Source organism: Tamandua tetradactyla, chromosome 4 (assembly GCF_023851605.1).
Source record: "Tamandua tetradactyla isolate mTamTet1 chromosome 4, mTamTet1.pri, whole genome shotgun sequence".
NCBI lineage: Eukaryota > Metazoa > Chordata > Mammalia > Pilosa > Myrmecophagidae > Tamandua > Tamandua tetradactyla.
Genome location: NC_135330.1, coordinates 163,899,379 through 163,914,451, shown reverse-complemented (window position 1 = coordinate 163,914,451; position 15,073 = coordinate 163,899,379). Strand labels below are relative to the sequence as shown.

Sequence of the window (15,073 nt, the reverse complement as noted above, 5' to 3'; positions counted from 1 at the left end):
ATCTGTATCAGTTTTCTCCCTTCATCTTTTTTCTTTTCTCGTACTTAATCTCCATTCTCAATATCAACATAATTCCTTACTTGTTTTATCCAACAGCATCAACTCTGTCACCCATAATCTAATTTAAGATTTTTTGCAGTCCATAGTGTCCTTACGGTAGGTAGAATGTAATTTTGAATTATTATGTTTTAAAAGCACCTTCTACAAGTATTTTTTTTTCTGTGTGATTATGCCAACTACTGGATGGGTGTAATTTAGGTATATTTGCTTCGTTTTACTATCAAAGTTTAGGAAGTGATTTCTTAAAATTTAATTATGTTTTAAATTATGTATAATATTTTCATGCTTCCAAATTCAACTTTATGGACTAGGTTATTTTAAAAGAATACTGTCATCCTTGTCCCTTGCATTGCTCTCTCTCTCTCCTTTTAGAGGTAACTTCAAAACAAATGATGATTCATCCTTTCATTTTATAAAAAAGTCTTTTTGAACATTGAATTTTTCCTCCTGTGCAGAATGGAGGGTATTTCATCATTGAAACTTCAAGACTAATGGATTCATAAGGGCTTTTCTTGGAAGTTTGACAAGTGACATATAATCCTTTATGGTACTTGTAAGTACTTCAAGCCAGCCATATAGCCCTGGCAGACTCAGATACAATGATAGTGAAGGAAAGGAGAGTAACTGCTGGTTACATGTGGTTAGTTTCTGTACTGCAGAATCTTTGGGGGAGGGGAAACTTCAGGTTCCAGCCCTGAGATGTTAAATCTAAATCTGTCATGAGTGCTGGGCGCCAAGCATCAGTATTCTTTTAAACCTCCCCAGGTGATTATAAAGTACAGTTAGGACTGATTAAAAGAGAACTTAAGATGGATGGTGCTGATGGTATCTCAGCGCTACACTGTGAATGTAATTAGTATCATTGAATTGTGTACTTGAAAGTGGTTACAGTGTGAAATTTTATGTTGTGTCTATGTCACCACAATAAATTAAAAATAAAAACCCATAGAACTGTACAACACAGAGTGACCCCTAATGTAAACTGTGTAATTTAGTTAACAATATAATTATTATAATACTGGTTTATCATTTGTAAGAAATGTACACTAATGCACTACAGCAAAATGTTAATAATAGGGAAACTGTGTGGCAGGGATAGGAATATGAGAACTCTGGACTTTCTGTATGATTTTTTCTGTAAACCTACAACTGCTCTAAAAATAAATAAAGAAAAAGATATGTCTAGAACCTTGTTGGTTTGTATTTCCCCAGACTGCGTGTTTTTCATCTTTATCTCTGGATCTTTCTCAGGCCTACCATTACCACATAGTTCCCTGTTTCTAAAAATGAACTGCCTATTTATTTTTTTTCCATGAGCCCACTCTTATAAATATAAATATATATATTTAATTTTAATTGGTAAAATAGAGGTAACGTAAAATTTATAATTTTAACCATTTTTAATGTAAAATTCAGTGGTTTAAATTACATTCTCAATGCTATACTACCTAGTTTCAAAATTTTTTCACCACTCAAATAGAAACTCTATTTTCTTCTTACTCACTCAGGCATTTTTTTTTCTTGAAGGCTTTTCTGACAGCTCATTTCTTTTTCTTGTGTTTTCTTTCCTTCTCATAAATCAGAGATGGTGGAGTTGGGCAAGACATTTCTCAAGTGCTTGGGGGAACATGGTGGAAGCACCAGGCCCATTGGGGAAATTTTAGCTTCTAACCATGTAATAAGTTACCTTAAGAAGCAAGGGAGAGGGTCTAAATGTCAGGTGCTTTAAGGAGGCTGAAAGCTGCATACCCTGAAAGCGTTGAGAAATATCTGCCTTCAAATTCTCTGACACTCTGGTAGAACCTTGAACTGTAGGGGTCTGTGGTGTCACATTGGGCTTTTCTAAAAAAATCCCATGTGGTGTCAGAGTTGAAAGGAATGCCTGTGAAAGAGTAAGGATTGCATTCTCAATTGGTTTCTGTAAAGAAGCTTCACCAGGTGATAGATCAGTATCAGAGATGGAGGGTTTGTGTGTACAATTTTTTACCTCCTTCTAACCAGAAAGTTTTGGTTTGGTTAATTTGAAGTTTGACGATGTATATTTTCCCAGTTATATTGTTTCTTACTGGTTGAAGGTAGGATCAGGCTGGGCAGATCAGTGGGAAAGTGTGGGCCATGAACCAGCATTACTCTTTATTGAGCAGGTTTGAATGACTGAATTATTGAGTGCTTGTCTTTAAGCAGAGAAATTCAGATAATTATGTGGTAGTGAGCTGCCTTCATTGTACACTCCTTTTTTTATCCCTGGATTTGTTGTATCTATCGGTATTCTCTCTGGGCCCCTGACGGATGGTATCAGTGTTTCTTTTATTTAGACTCATGTTAGATTCTCATGGAGAACCGTGTAACAGGCAACAATGAAGTCCAGAGATAGTTACAAGCTGTAGGAAAGTTTGGGACAGAAGGAGTTACCGTTGTGCGTGTGAAAGATAGCCCCAGGTTTGCGTGCCACTGAAGTTGACCACACCTGGGCTAGGGCAGCTCATGAGTAGTACAGTTGGCATTCTTGCCTTTCTGTGTAAACTCCCAGATTTCTGTCTCAGTAAACTCTCAACAGTCTGTTTATGACCCAGTGTACCAGGGGTTCTTGTATAGACTCAAAATGCTTATTGGGATTAATAATTGGGAGTGCCGGAAATGTAACCGCAGCCTTTGTGTTCTTGAGATCTGGCCACCTTGTAATTCTCCAACTAAATGGTTTCCCCTTCCCTCGTTACTGTAGATGAAAACTTCCATGACATCACCAGGCGAGTGCAGTGGTTGGTGATATCTGTGTGTGTGTGTGTGTACATGTGTACGTGTGTACAGCAGTACAGAAACCCTGTCATTTGCTATCCGATCCATTTGAGGGAAGGGGCCATCTATCTGTAGATAGCCTGATTGGCCACTAGTTGATTGGAAAAGACATGTATGTTGGTTTAGCTTTGTATTTGTTTTGGATTCTCCCTCTCCTTTCAGGCATGGGTTCCTCTTTTCAAACAACAGATGAGAGCTATCAAAGGCAAACTCATCAGTTGTTTATCATGTATATGTTAATAAAGAAAGATGACTTAAATGGAAAAGTTTGTTTCAAAGTTGAGTTCTTGAAAGATTTCCAAATGTCTGGCATTTTTTTCTTTTGAGAAGTGCATGGAGGAAATGTTGTCGAGGACCTATGTGTTTACTTTTGGTGATTTCAAATGTTTGGGTTTCTTTGATGGGGGAGGAAGGTACCTTCCATGCGGTTACTAGAGGGAAGGAGTGGGTTGTAGGGTGGAGTGACTATTTGGCAGGGAGAAGCATATGAGCAAATAAAGGAAAGTTACTTTGCATGTTGTGTTCAGTGGCTCAAGCAGTGTTCTGTTTTCTTTGCCTTTATCTTGGTGAAGAAAGTTACTTTCCCTGTGCTTGCTCAGGAGGTAAGCCCTGGTGCCTCTCAACTCATTGGTATGGGATTTTCATTTTCAGCTTGTGGAATAGATGGTTATTAATATTTCTTCAAACCAGCACCTGAAATGTATGGCTGATAGAGAACAACATATTTTAGTTGAACTTGTGCTGTGTTTAATTTTTGTTTCCTGAGATGAGCCAAGGAAGACAGCACTTTTGTGCACATCCCAGATTCTAGGTAGTAGGCATGGTAGAGACATACTGAAGCAACCTTCCCACTTCAGGGCCAACAGGCTGGGAGCCTCTCAAGCATGCTTCTTTTTTGATACCTGAATAGAAGCTGGACTCCATTCTCCTGTATCTACTGGCATTTGGAGTTTGGATTGGGAAACATTGGAGGGGATCTGTCTTCTGATCTGTTTGTCCCAATATCTTGGGTTATTGTATGGCCCAAGTATGGCCGTACTTATGGGTACAAACTCCTTCTCCCTCCTTTACCACTTTTTTTCTTATTCATTTCAGGCCAAGACTTATTTGGTAGTTTGCCAAATGTCTTTAAAGCAGTGACTGTAATATTTATTGAGCATCCACAATGTACCAAGCACAATGCGCTAAAGCTTTGTTGTCTTTGATCATATTATTTTGGCTAATGTAAAACTGATGTCAGCTTATCTTGAAGAATAAAGCATTTTCTATTTTTCTTATTGGCTAATGATGACATAGCACTTTGTCAAAATACCTTTTTAGCATGCTAATAAAAGTAAAGCTTGTGTTTAAGAAAGGTTGGTATGGTGTGCATTTTTAATTAATATTTTTTCTTTTTGTTTTAGGAAAGCGTCAAAATAATTCAGCCCATATTTTTGGGGAAAATAATTAGTTATTTTGAGAATTATCCCACAGACTCTGCGGCTCTGCACGTAGCTTATGCCTATGCCACAGTGCTGACTGTTTGCACACTCATTTTGGCCATACTGCATCACTTGTATTTTTATCACGTTCAGTGTGCCGGGATGAGGTTGAGAGTAGCCATGTGCCATATGATTTATCAGAAGGTAAGTGGTTGATAATATTTGATAATACTATCAAACATGCATACTTCTTTTGAAGCATCAGAAGCATTTTAGGAAAGTTCTATATAACTTAAAAACTTTGTCATAGAATCATTTAAACTTCACTAGAGAAGCTTGCTGTTTGCATCAGGCTATTTTCTGTTTTCTTTAAGAAAACTTTCCCAATCTCATGTATTCTCATTCATCCCCCCCCGTTAAGCAGATGTTACCAATTATATGATGACTGTTTTCTGTTGAGATCATCAAGACTGCCTATGATGGATGACATTTGGCCAAAGATTATTGGAGAGCACTACATTTAAAATGAAATCTAATTAGAAAGTAAATATCAAATTGGTTTTCATGTCTACATTTCAGAGTTGAATGTGGAAATATTTTGTTCATTAAAATCTTCGTTTTCATCAAAGTTGTCTTTATATATGAACTTCAGTGAAATTGGGATCTATAAAATTTAGAAGAAAAATAATGTATTTGAGAAGGGGAGCTATTTAGTTTTTAATGATCCATTAATCATATTCAATATAATTTTGTTAACTAAAGAGAATATAAATGGAATCCATGCCAAATACAGACTCTTGCTATAGTCTGACATTGATTATGGTTATTTTTAATGGTGCTTAAGAAAATAGTTGGGTATTTGGGATAAAAATTATTTGATTGTTTTAATTTAGTGATTTACGAGAGAAATTAGGGTTTCATCTATTTTGTGTTGCTTTTCATTCAAGTTATATTTATACAATATTTTCTTTCCCTTTACTATGTAGTGTAGCAGTTTTAATGATAAAACCTGAGTTGATTTGTTCAGTGTTTTTTTTTTTGTATTGAGAAATGCCATAAAATTATCCCATAGTATACATTGATCTCAGCTATTATAAAAGAAAAAAGAATTTCAGATGTCTTTACAAAGGAATTGCCACAGAGATACTGGTGTCAGGAGCTGAACAACTCTGTAAAAAGCTCCCTTTGCCCTGAGCTGTTTGCTTTTTTCTCTAAAAAGTTCTCATTTAAAGATAAAAAACTCAACAAATTAAATTTAAAGTGTTAGCTTCTTTTACCTATTTGCTACTTATCTATAGCTTCTGTTTATTGTAAATACTTTTCTCAGCAAAATACAAAGTTTCCTTTCCATGTTTTTCTTTGGGTAGAGTCTTGATAATCTTGGAATTGTGAGAACACTGGCGGCCTAACATCCTATTATCTATTTAAGCTAAAATATGTAAACCTAGTCTCATCTGTGGCATGCCCTACTGAAGGGATTATTGTGGGGTAAGATGAAAACACTTTTAAAGCCATGATATGCTTGTTAAATGAATGAATGGTCATATGATACTGTCATCATCATCATCATCATCATCATCATCATCATCATCATCATCATCATCATCATCATCATCATCATCATCATCATCATCATCATCTTTGTAATTCTTTTGCACTTCTCCCTGCCATTGAGGCGAAGAGCATTGAGATTTCTCAGTGAGTGAGCTAGGTTTTTGTCTTTACAGATCTTGCCCTATTCCAACAAATAAGTAGGAAATTGCATTAGAATTCCTTTGTGAAAACCTGAAGCATTTAAGTCAGGCTTAAAGTGATGGCTCAGTCAAACCAAACTCTTTGCACAGGTGAATTGTTGTTCACCTGTTTTTCTTCCTCTTTCCACTAACGCTTTGGGAAAGAGCCTTTGGGAAATCTGATCTGACTTGGCACGTTTGCTTACCTGAATGTAAACATTTCCCAAAGGTATTAATTTGCCAGATTGGTTATCCTAAAAGAATTGTCCCATTAAGAAGGCCAGAATTGCTTAGGTTTGAATGGTAGACTTAACCTGAAATTCCAGAAACATGGGAAAGACAAATTTCCTCATACACTGACTTGTATTTAAAAACATGCTGAGGTGAAGAAGCAAGACACTTCAGCAACATATGGGTTGATTTCCTTAGTGCAAAAGCTGGTGCTGCAGCAAAGCCTTGAAAGGACTCTGTGAATGCTTGCAGTTTCTGCTCAGGTGTGCCTCCTAATCCCCAGTCCTGGGAGAAAATTGGGTTGGTTGGTTTGTTGGCTATAAATGGAATGAATTACTGCTCAGCCAACAGTGGTAGTTTGTAGTGTTGAATGACATTGTGGAGTGTACTATATATAAAAATAACATGGCATTTATTTACCTTTGCACAGCTTTGATAAAATTACTTTTGGCTTTTGATCATTCTTTTTGTTTTGTTTTGTTTAATGTGAAGACTCAGTGAAGACTCAGTGTGGCTATATTTGGAACAAAAAATTGTTTATAATATTCTAGTGAGGGTTTCTCGAGTCTCTGGGATATTACTTCCTGGATATTTCCCAAAACTTTTTACCAAATGAAAAGATTATATAACCCAGGTGATTGTCCACTTTTGAGCAGGCCATATTGTTTTGCTATTAAGAACATAGGTTCCTTATGTAGTAGATTGTTTTTTTTTTAAACATTATCCTTGGGAATTTTAGAAAGTCACCACTGGACACTAGTCTAGGTCCCAGCATGGGTTGCTGCCACCTCTGTAGTGGGACCAATGGCTTACGTTCTGTCCTTGGTTCCTGGCTGGGACGTGGAAGGAGGGCATATCTCAAGGGGTTACTTCTGCAGCTTAGAGCATTGGAGGTAGGGCTGGGATGAGGTAAGATGGTGGCTTCAGGCAGGATGAGTCTGGATTTAAGACAGGTGACTCACCAGTCTCTCTTGCTAGTGGGAATAGATCTGCAATTTGCCAGCCCCAGCCTTGGCATGGGCCTGGGAACAACTGAGCTTGAAGGTCAAAGGTCTTCAGACCTGGGACAGGCAGGATGAAGGTCCCAATAATCAAGATGGTTTTATGCCTGCTTTTGTATTATCAAATGCATAAAGCACAGATACTTTTTTAAAAATGTTTCTTTAATTGTGAACTATAACATGTATACAGAAAAGCAGTAAATTTCTAAGTACATTTTGACAAGTGTTTATAGATCAGATTTTAAAGTTTGGTATGGGTTATAGTTCCACGATTTTTCATTTATTCTTTTAGCTGTTCCAAGACATTGGAAACCAAAAGAAATGTTAGTGTAAAGATCCAGCCATCATACTCATTTGTTAAATCCTATCTTCCCTGTTATACTCCTCCTCCTCTTTTTTTTATTTGTGATTAAAAAATATATACAAAAAAGCAGTGCATTTCGAAGCACATCACAACAATTAGTTGTAGAACAGATTTCAGAGTTTGGTATGGGTTACAAGTCCACAATTTTAGATTTTTACTTCTAGTTGCTCAAAGGTGCTGGAAACTAAAAGAAATATCAATATAATGATTCAGCAGTCATATCATTTGTTAAACCCTACCGTCTCTGTATAACTCCACCATCGTCTTTCATCTTTCTCCAGTTCTTTAGGGGTATTTGGGCTATGCCCATTATAATTCTTTCATGTTGGAAGGGGCTGTCGATAAAATGGGGTGGGGGATGGAACTAGTTGATGTTCTGGAGAGGCTGGCCTCTGCATTTTAGGACTTATCTAGTCCAGGGACCCATGTAGAGGTTGTAAGTTTCTGAAAAGTTACGCTAGTGCATGGAGCCCTTGTAGAATCATATATAATGTCTTTGATATTCTTTAGGACTGACAGGAATGGTTTTGGTTGGGAGTTGGCAAGTTATGATAGGTAGCAATGTCCAGTTGAAGCTTGTATAACGAGTGACCTCCAGAGTAGCCTCTCGACTCTATTTGAGCTCTCTCAGCCACTCATACTTATTTGTTATACTTCTTTTCCCCCTTTTGGTCAGGATGGCATTGTTGATCCCATGGTGCCAGGGTCAGGCTCATCCCTGGGAGTTATTGCCCATATCACCAGGGAGACTTTTACCACTTGATGTCATGTCCCACATAGTGGGGAGGTTAGTGGTTTCACTTGCAGAGTTGGGCTTAGAAAGAGAAAGCACAGAGACTTTTCCTTAAGAGTTCTGGCCTAATTAGTTTTAGGTTTCCTGACTTTGTATCCCGTTTAAAGAGCCTTGTTACTTCCTGCAGTGGATCCCAGTGATAAGTTGGCTTCTGCTTCTGAATGCCACCTAAAGCCCACATTGTCAGTCACTGAGCGGTCAGAAGTTGCTTCCTGCTACTTTTTATATGATGTAAACTTCTTTGTAGAAACTAATCAGTTTGGCCAGACTTTCAGTTTATCAAGACTTATCTGGATAAAGTCTGTAGAGTTCACCCTATTTAGAGTCACCTGAAAGGATGATTTATGGGAGAGTATTTGTCCTTTGTCTCAGCTTCTGAGGTAAGCTGACTCTTTGCAAATAGTGTAGTATCCTTTTGTCATTTATTGTACATCTGTCTTATGAGAGTTTATATAACTGTGGCATTTCACAAAGGGATAATTTCTATAGACCAATAAACTATCTAAAGAAATATTTTAACTTGCCACTAAGTGTATTTTTAATCACTTATTTAATCATGGTGTTCTATTTTTAGTTCTATTTTAGTATTTAGTAATTTGGGAACAAATGCATGTTCTTTGTATCCACTCCATTTAGATTTCATATTATTACATACTCTTCATCTTTCAAAGTGAAAGACTCTTTTCTCCCTTCCTTTAATTCATTTTTTTTAAGGCCCGTCTTCCCTTCCCCAATGTTTTTCTCCTTTTCTGGTACTTCTGTATCTCAGTTATATTTTTAAATCAGTGGTCAGGACAGCAGGCATCCTTTTCTTGCTAACTCAGAGAAGGAAGTAGAAGCCCTTCCAGGATGCGTAGAGAAAGCTGTCTGGCTTGCTCTGCGCACAGCTTGCCCCATGCTCTCGTTTTCCTGAGCAATGTCTGTAACCCTCTGTAGTAAAGGAGAAATCTGTTTTCATTAGTTTCTTCAAAGGAGACATTTCTGCTCCCAGTGAGTTACGACTGTAAATTGCACCCCACTTTTTGATAACTTTATCTGTTCTGTGGGAGTTCAGGTGAAAATGAAAGGCCATGCTTTAGCACAGTGTTCCCTAAACTTATTGCAGATTGGAAGACATTCTGATTTAATTAGTGGGAAGGAGGTCAGCCTTCCACAGGTGATATTATTTGACTTCAAATATATATTCAGCTTAATAATTTTATCTTATGTCTAAGATAGCATATGAGTTGCAGGTTTAATCCTACCCAGTGGTAAATAACCCTTCTGAAATTGCAGCTGTAAACATCAAGGATGGTAGCTTTTCATCATCTCCGAGTGTCTAAGAATCTGGGTTGGGAATCTAAACTGTCCAGAGTGCCCAGGTGTGAATCAGGTACATGTACACCTTGTAGAAGATTCTGTGGCAGGTAATAGAGGGTAGATATGTTGAGTGTGGACCTTGAGATCAGCTAGAACTGATCAAATCCCAATTTTGCCTTTTGCCAAACTGTAAAGTCTTAGAGAAGTTGATTAACTTTTCTGTGCTTTCAGTTTCCTGATCTTTAAAATGTGAATAAAGATTATAGGGCAGGCTATGGTGGCTCAACAGGTAAAGAGTTCTTGCCTGCCATGCCAGAGACCTGGGTTTGATTCCTGGTGCCTGCCCATGCAAAAACAAAAGAGAGAGAGAGAGAGAGAGAGAGAGAGAAGAATATAGGCTTCTTGGGGTTGTTGTGAACACTGGATAAAATAATTTCTAAGGCATTTTGTACATAAGAAGCTTAATCATTTAGGATGCAGTGCATAGAGCCAAGGCTCTGTAGTTGGATTGCTTTTGTATGAGTCCAAGTTTTCCTTTTACTACCTGTTGATTTTGGACCAACTTCTCTAAGCTTAGATGTCCTCATTTGTAAAATGAAGATGATAATAGCACTCAACTAACATGTTTATGGTCAGGATTAAATGAATCAACCTATGTGAAGCATTTAAAGTAGTCTCTGACATCGAGTTAGTGCTCAGACATTCCTATTCCTCTTATTATTGGCACTCAGTCATAGAAGGTTTAGGTGCACGTACTTAGAAGAAGTAGCATGGGTGGTCATCAGTATACAAATTAATGACTTAGGAAAGGATCTCACTGATTAGTGGTGGTGTGGATACAGGAGCATTCTAGTTATAACATACCTTGAACAAAGTTGAGATAAAAAGCAAGATAGGATTTGTAGGAAATGGTAGCACAGCTTGATATAAGAATGATGGAGTCTGCTAGCAGGTAAATCTAGAAAGGCCCACCCAGACCAGGTGCTGGAGGACCCTGATCATGAGCTTAAGGCATGTGAGGTTTACTTAGTTGTCAAAGGGGAGCCACTGGATGTTTTTTTTTTTTTTTTAACAATTTTCATTGTGGAATATTTATACAAAGCAATAAATTTCAAAGTACATTGTAACAAGCAGTTACAGAACACATTTCAGAATTTGATATGGGTTACAGTTCCACAATATTAGGTTTTTCCTTCTAGCTGCTTTATGACACTGAGAACTTAGAAGAAATGAGAATATAACGATTTAGCAGTCATACTGATTTGTTAAATTCTGTCTTCTCTGTCATAACTCCTCCTCCTTCTCTGAGCCTTTCTTTAGGGGTATTTAGGCTATGCCCATTCTGACTTTTTCCTGCTGAAAAGGGGTGTTGATGGTGTGGAATGGAACTAGTTGATTTCTTGGACAGGCGTCCCCTCTGGGTTCCAGGATCTACCTGGTCTAGGAACCATCTGGAGGTTGTATGTTTCTGGAAATTAATGTTAGTGAGTGAAACTTTTGTAGAATCTCAGATAAATCCCTAGGTGTTCTTTAGATTAACATGAATGGTTTTAAATGTTTGGGGTCTGGCAAACTGTGGCAGTTAGCAATATCTAGCTGAAGCTTGCATTAAGGGTGACCTTCAGAATAGCCTCTCGATTCTATTTGAACTCACTTAGCCACTGATATCTTATTTTGTTACATTTCTTTTCCCCCTTTTGGTCAGGAAGGCATTGTTGGTCCCATAGTGCCAGGGCCAGGCTCATCCCTGGGAGTCACGTCCCTCTTTGTCAGTGAGACTTTCACCCCTGCATGTCATGTCCAATGTAGGGGGAAGGATAAGGATTTTCCTTGCAGAGTTGGGCTTAGAGAGGCCACGTCTGAGCAACGAAAGAGATTTTTCTGGAAGTAACTCTTAGCCATAACTATAGATAGACTTAGCTTTTCTGCTACATAAATAAGCTTCATAAGAGCTAGCCTCTAGATTAAGGGCTTGACCTATTGACTTGGGAGTCCCTAATGTTTGAGACAGTATCAAGGGATTCCCCAGTGGTAAAGCTTAATAGTCCATATTTTTTCTCCTGTCCCTCAAGGGACTTTGTCAGTACTTTTTATTTATCTGCCCAACATAATATAGGATGTATCCAGGTATTACATTGTTATACAGAATTATAGACCCTTGTTCCCATTCTGGGCCACTGGAAGTTTTTGAGAAGTGAATGATCCAAGTAGTGATTTAGGAAAATGCATCTACTAATAGCCTACTCCATGTATCTACTTGTAATGTCATGAGGGAACCAATGGGATATGATCTTAGAATTGCAAAGAATTCATATCTGTACATACCATACAGATATGTATATGGTATGTATAATCTTTTTTTCTCTGTTATCGTTTTGTTTTTATTTCTGTTGTCTTTTTATTTCTTTTTCTAAATCGATGCAAATGTTCTAAAAAATGATGAATATGCAACTATGTGATGATATTAAGAATTACTTATTGTATTTGTAGAATGGAATGATATCTTAATGTTTTGTTTGTTGTTAATTTTTTTTAATTAATAAAAAAAATTTAAAAAAAAGTCATATCTTTGAGGTGCAATTCCAGAATGTTATGGGCCATTCTTTCATTTGCTTTTACTATTTGGCCCTTTTGGTGAAGTATTTAGTTCTCATGAACTGCTCCTGATGTATAATAAATGACTGTTGTGGGTCATTATAAGAAATAGTGTTTTCATCTAATACATTTGAATTAAATGAATTAGTATGTAGGCCTTTTAATGCATTGTAATATTTATGACAGGATGAAAGGGAAAATAGAAAATAGACTGCCTCAAGGTTGGAAAGGAGGAAAATTGTAGTTAGGAAGTCATCATTTTGGTAAGAATTCACAAAGCCAGTCTTGGAACTTGGGCTGGCCCTTAAGCATTATATTTTTTTGCTTATTATTATTAAAAAAATTGGGGACGGAATATCCCATGTCCCATCATCCTTTAAAATGGCATGTTTATTTTTGTATATTCTCTTCCATTCTTTGCCCAGCAGCACATATTTTACACAGTTGCAATCTTTTTTTTTTGTTTTTTTTTGTTTTTTTTAAAAGAATTAACAAAACAATTAGAAATCATTCCAATCTACATGTACAATCAGTAATTCTTAATAACATCACATAGTTGCATATTCATCATTTCTTAGTACATTTGCATCGATTTAGAAAAAGAAATAAAAAGACAACAGAATAAGAATTAAAACAATAATAGAAAGAAAAAAAAACAAAAAAAACAAAAACAAAAAACCTATACCTCACATGCAGCTTCATTCAGTGTTTTAACATAATTGCATTACAATTGGGTAGTATTGTGCTGTCCATTTCTGAGTTTTTATATCCAGTCCCGTTGTACAGTCTGTATCCCTTCATCTCCAATTATCCCTTCTCTTTTTTTTTTTTTTAATTAACGGAAAAAAAGAAATTAACCCAACATTTAGAGATCATACCATTCTACACATGCAATCATTAATTCTTAACATCATCACATAGATGCATGATCATCATTTCTTAGTACATTTGCATTTGTTTAGAAGAACTAGCAACATAACCGAAAAAGATATAGAATGTTAATATAGAGAAAAAAATAAAAGTAATAATAGTAAAATCAAAACAAAACAAAACAAAACAAAAACCTATAGCTCAGATGCAGCTTCATTCAGTGTTTTAACATGATTACTTTACAATTAGGTATTATTGTGCTGTCCATTTTTGAGTTTTTGTATCTAGTCCTGTTGCACAGTCTGTATCCCTTCAGCTTCAATTACCCATTGTCTTACCCTGTTTCTAACTCCTGCTGAACTCTGTTACCAATGACATATTTCAAGTTTATTCTCGAATGTCCGTTCACATCAGTGGGACCATACAGTATTTGTCCTTTAGTTTTTGGCTAGACTCACTCAGCATAATGTTCTCTAGGTCCATCCATGTTATTACATGGTTCATAAGTTTATCTTGTCTTAAAGCTGCATAATATTCCATCGTATGTATATACCACAGTTTGTTTAGCCACTCTTCTGTTGATGGAGATTTTGGCTGTTTCCATCTCTTTGCAATTGTAAATAATGCTGCTATAAACATTGGTGTGCAAATGTCCGTTTGTGTCTTTGCCCTTAAGTCCTTTGAGTAGATACCTAGCAATGGTATTGCTGGGTCGTATGGCAATTCTATATTCAGCTTTTTGAGGAACCGCCAAACTGCCTTCCACAGTGGTTGCACCCTTTGACATTCCCACCAACAGTGGATAAGTGTGCCTCTTTCTCCGCATCCTCTCCAGCACTTGTCATTTTCTGTTTTGTTGATAATGGCCATTCTGGTGGGTGTGAGATGATATCTCATTGTGGTTTTGATTTGCATTTCTCTAATGGCCAGTTGCAATCTTTTTATGCATGCAGTTTGTATACAGTTCTATTACTGTATTGACTTCCTTCTTACCACCTCACTGGTTACACTGATAGTCTATTAAATGGATTGACTATGTTCCCTCATCTTAGGGTGGAAAATGTCTAATATCATGGCCTTACTCTCACTTCTATGTTATGCCTCTTTGGTCCATGTTTTGGGCAGCATGTCCCAAAAGTTATCTTCAGTTGGGTGTTTCTTATCATTTGAGTGGTAATTGAGTATGACAATGCACTACTCCACTCCAGGAGTGCCAATCTCCAGTGGCTCCCTTGGAGCTGAGCCGTGTGTATGTGACACAGATTTTTACTAACTAGCCAGCAAATTGGTAATCATTGCTTTTCTTCAAAAAGTTCCCAATGAAATTAAAAATTCCTACACATTCCTATCAAAGGAAAAAAACAGTGAAATTTACAAAAATAAAATGCTGTAGCTGAAGTGTTTGGGTTTGACAAATGTATGTACTTGGTACTGTACTGTAATCTAGATATTGATCTTTTGTGTCGCTCAGAATGTTCCCTTGTGCCTCTTCCCAGTCATTCCTGCCTTCCCATCCTAGGTGGCCAGATTTCTATCACTTTAGTTGACTTCTGCCTATTCTAAAATCTCATATAAATGGAATTGTATAGTATGTAATGGTCAGTAAATACAGAGCTGTCATTTTTTTCTTTCACCTTTAGTCAGTTTTATTAAGTTGTGTTTTCTCAGTTTTGTTGTGTTTTCAAATAATATTTCCATTTCATAAAACTTAGCAAATTTAGAAGAATACATTTGCTCATAACAGTCTCTATTTTAAAAAAAAAGTTTTATTTTGAAATACTTTGAAATGTACAAGACAATTCCAAAAAGTAGTAATACAACCCCTCCCCCCATGCAGAGAAGTTCAACAAACCCCTATTCCCCATGACCAGATGCCCAGATGCATTAATTTTAATATTTTGTCATCCTTT

At 36.8% G+C, this 15,073-nt stretch overlaps 1 protein-coding gene across 1 annotated transcript in view; it reads left to right on the top strand.

The window, feature by feature from the left end:
* The window catches only part of ABCC4 (ATP binding cassette subfamily C member 4 (PEL blood group)), a 315,245-nt gene that overhangs the window by 68,966 nt on the left and 231,206 nt on the right, over window positions 1-15,073 (top strand). Inside the window, exon 4 of the mRNA XM_077158537.1 lies at window positions 4,260-4,481. Coding sequence (XP_077014652.1) covers window positions 4,260-4,481 — 222 coding nt within the window. The remainder of the gene's footprint in view (window positions 1-4,259; window positions 4,482-15,073) is intronic.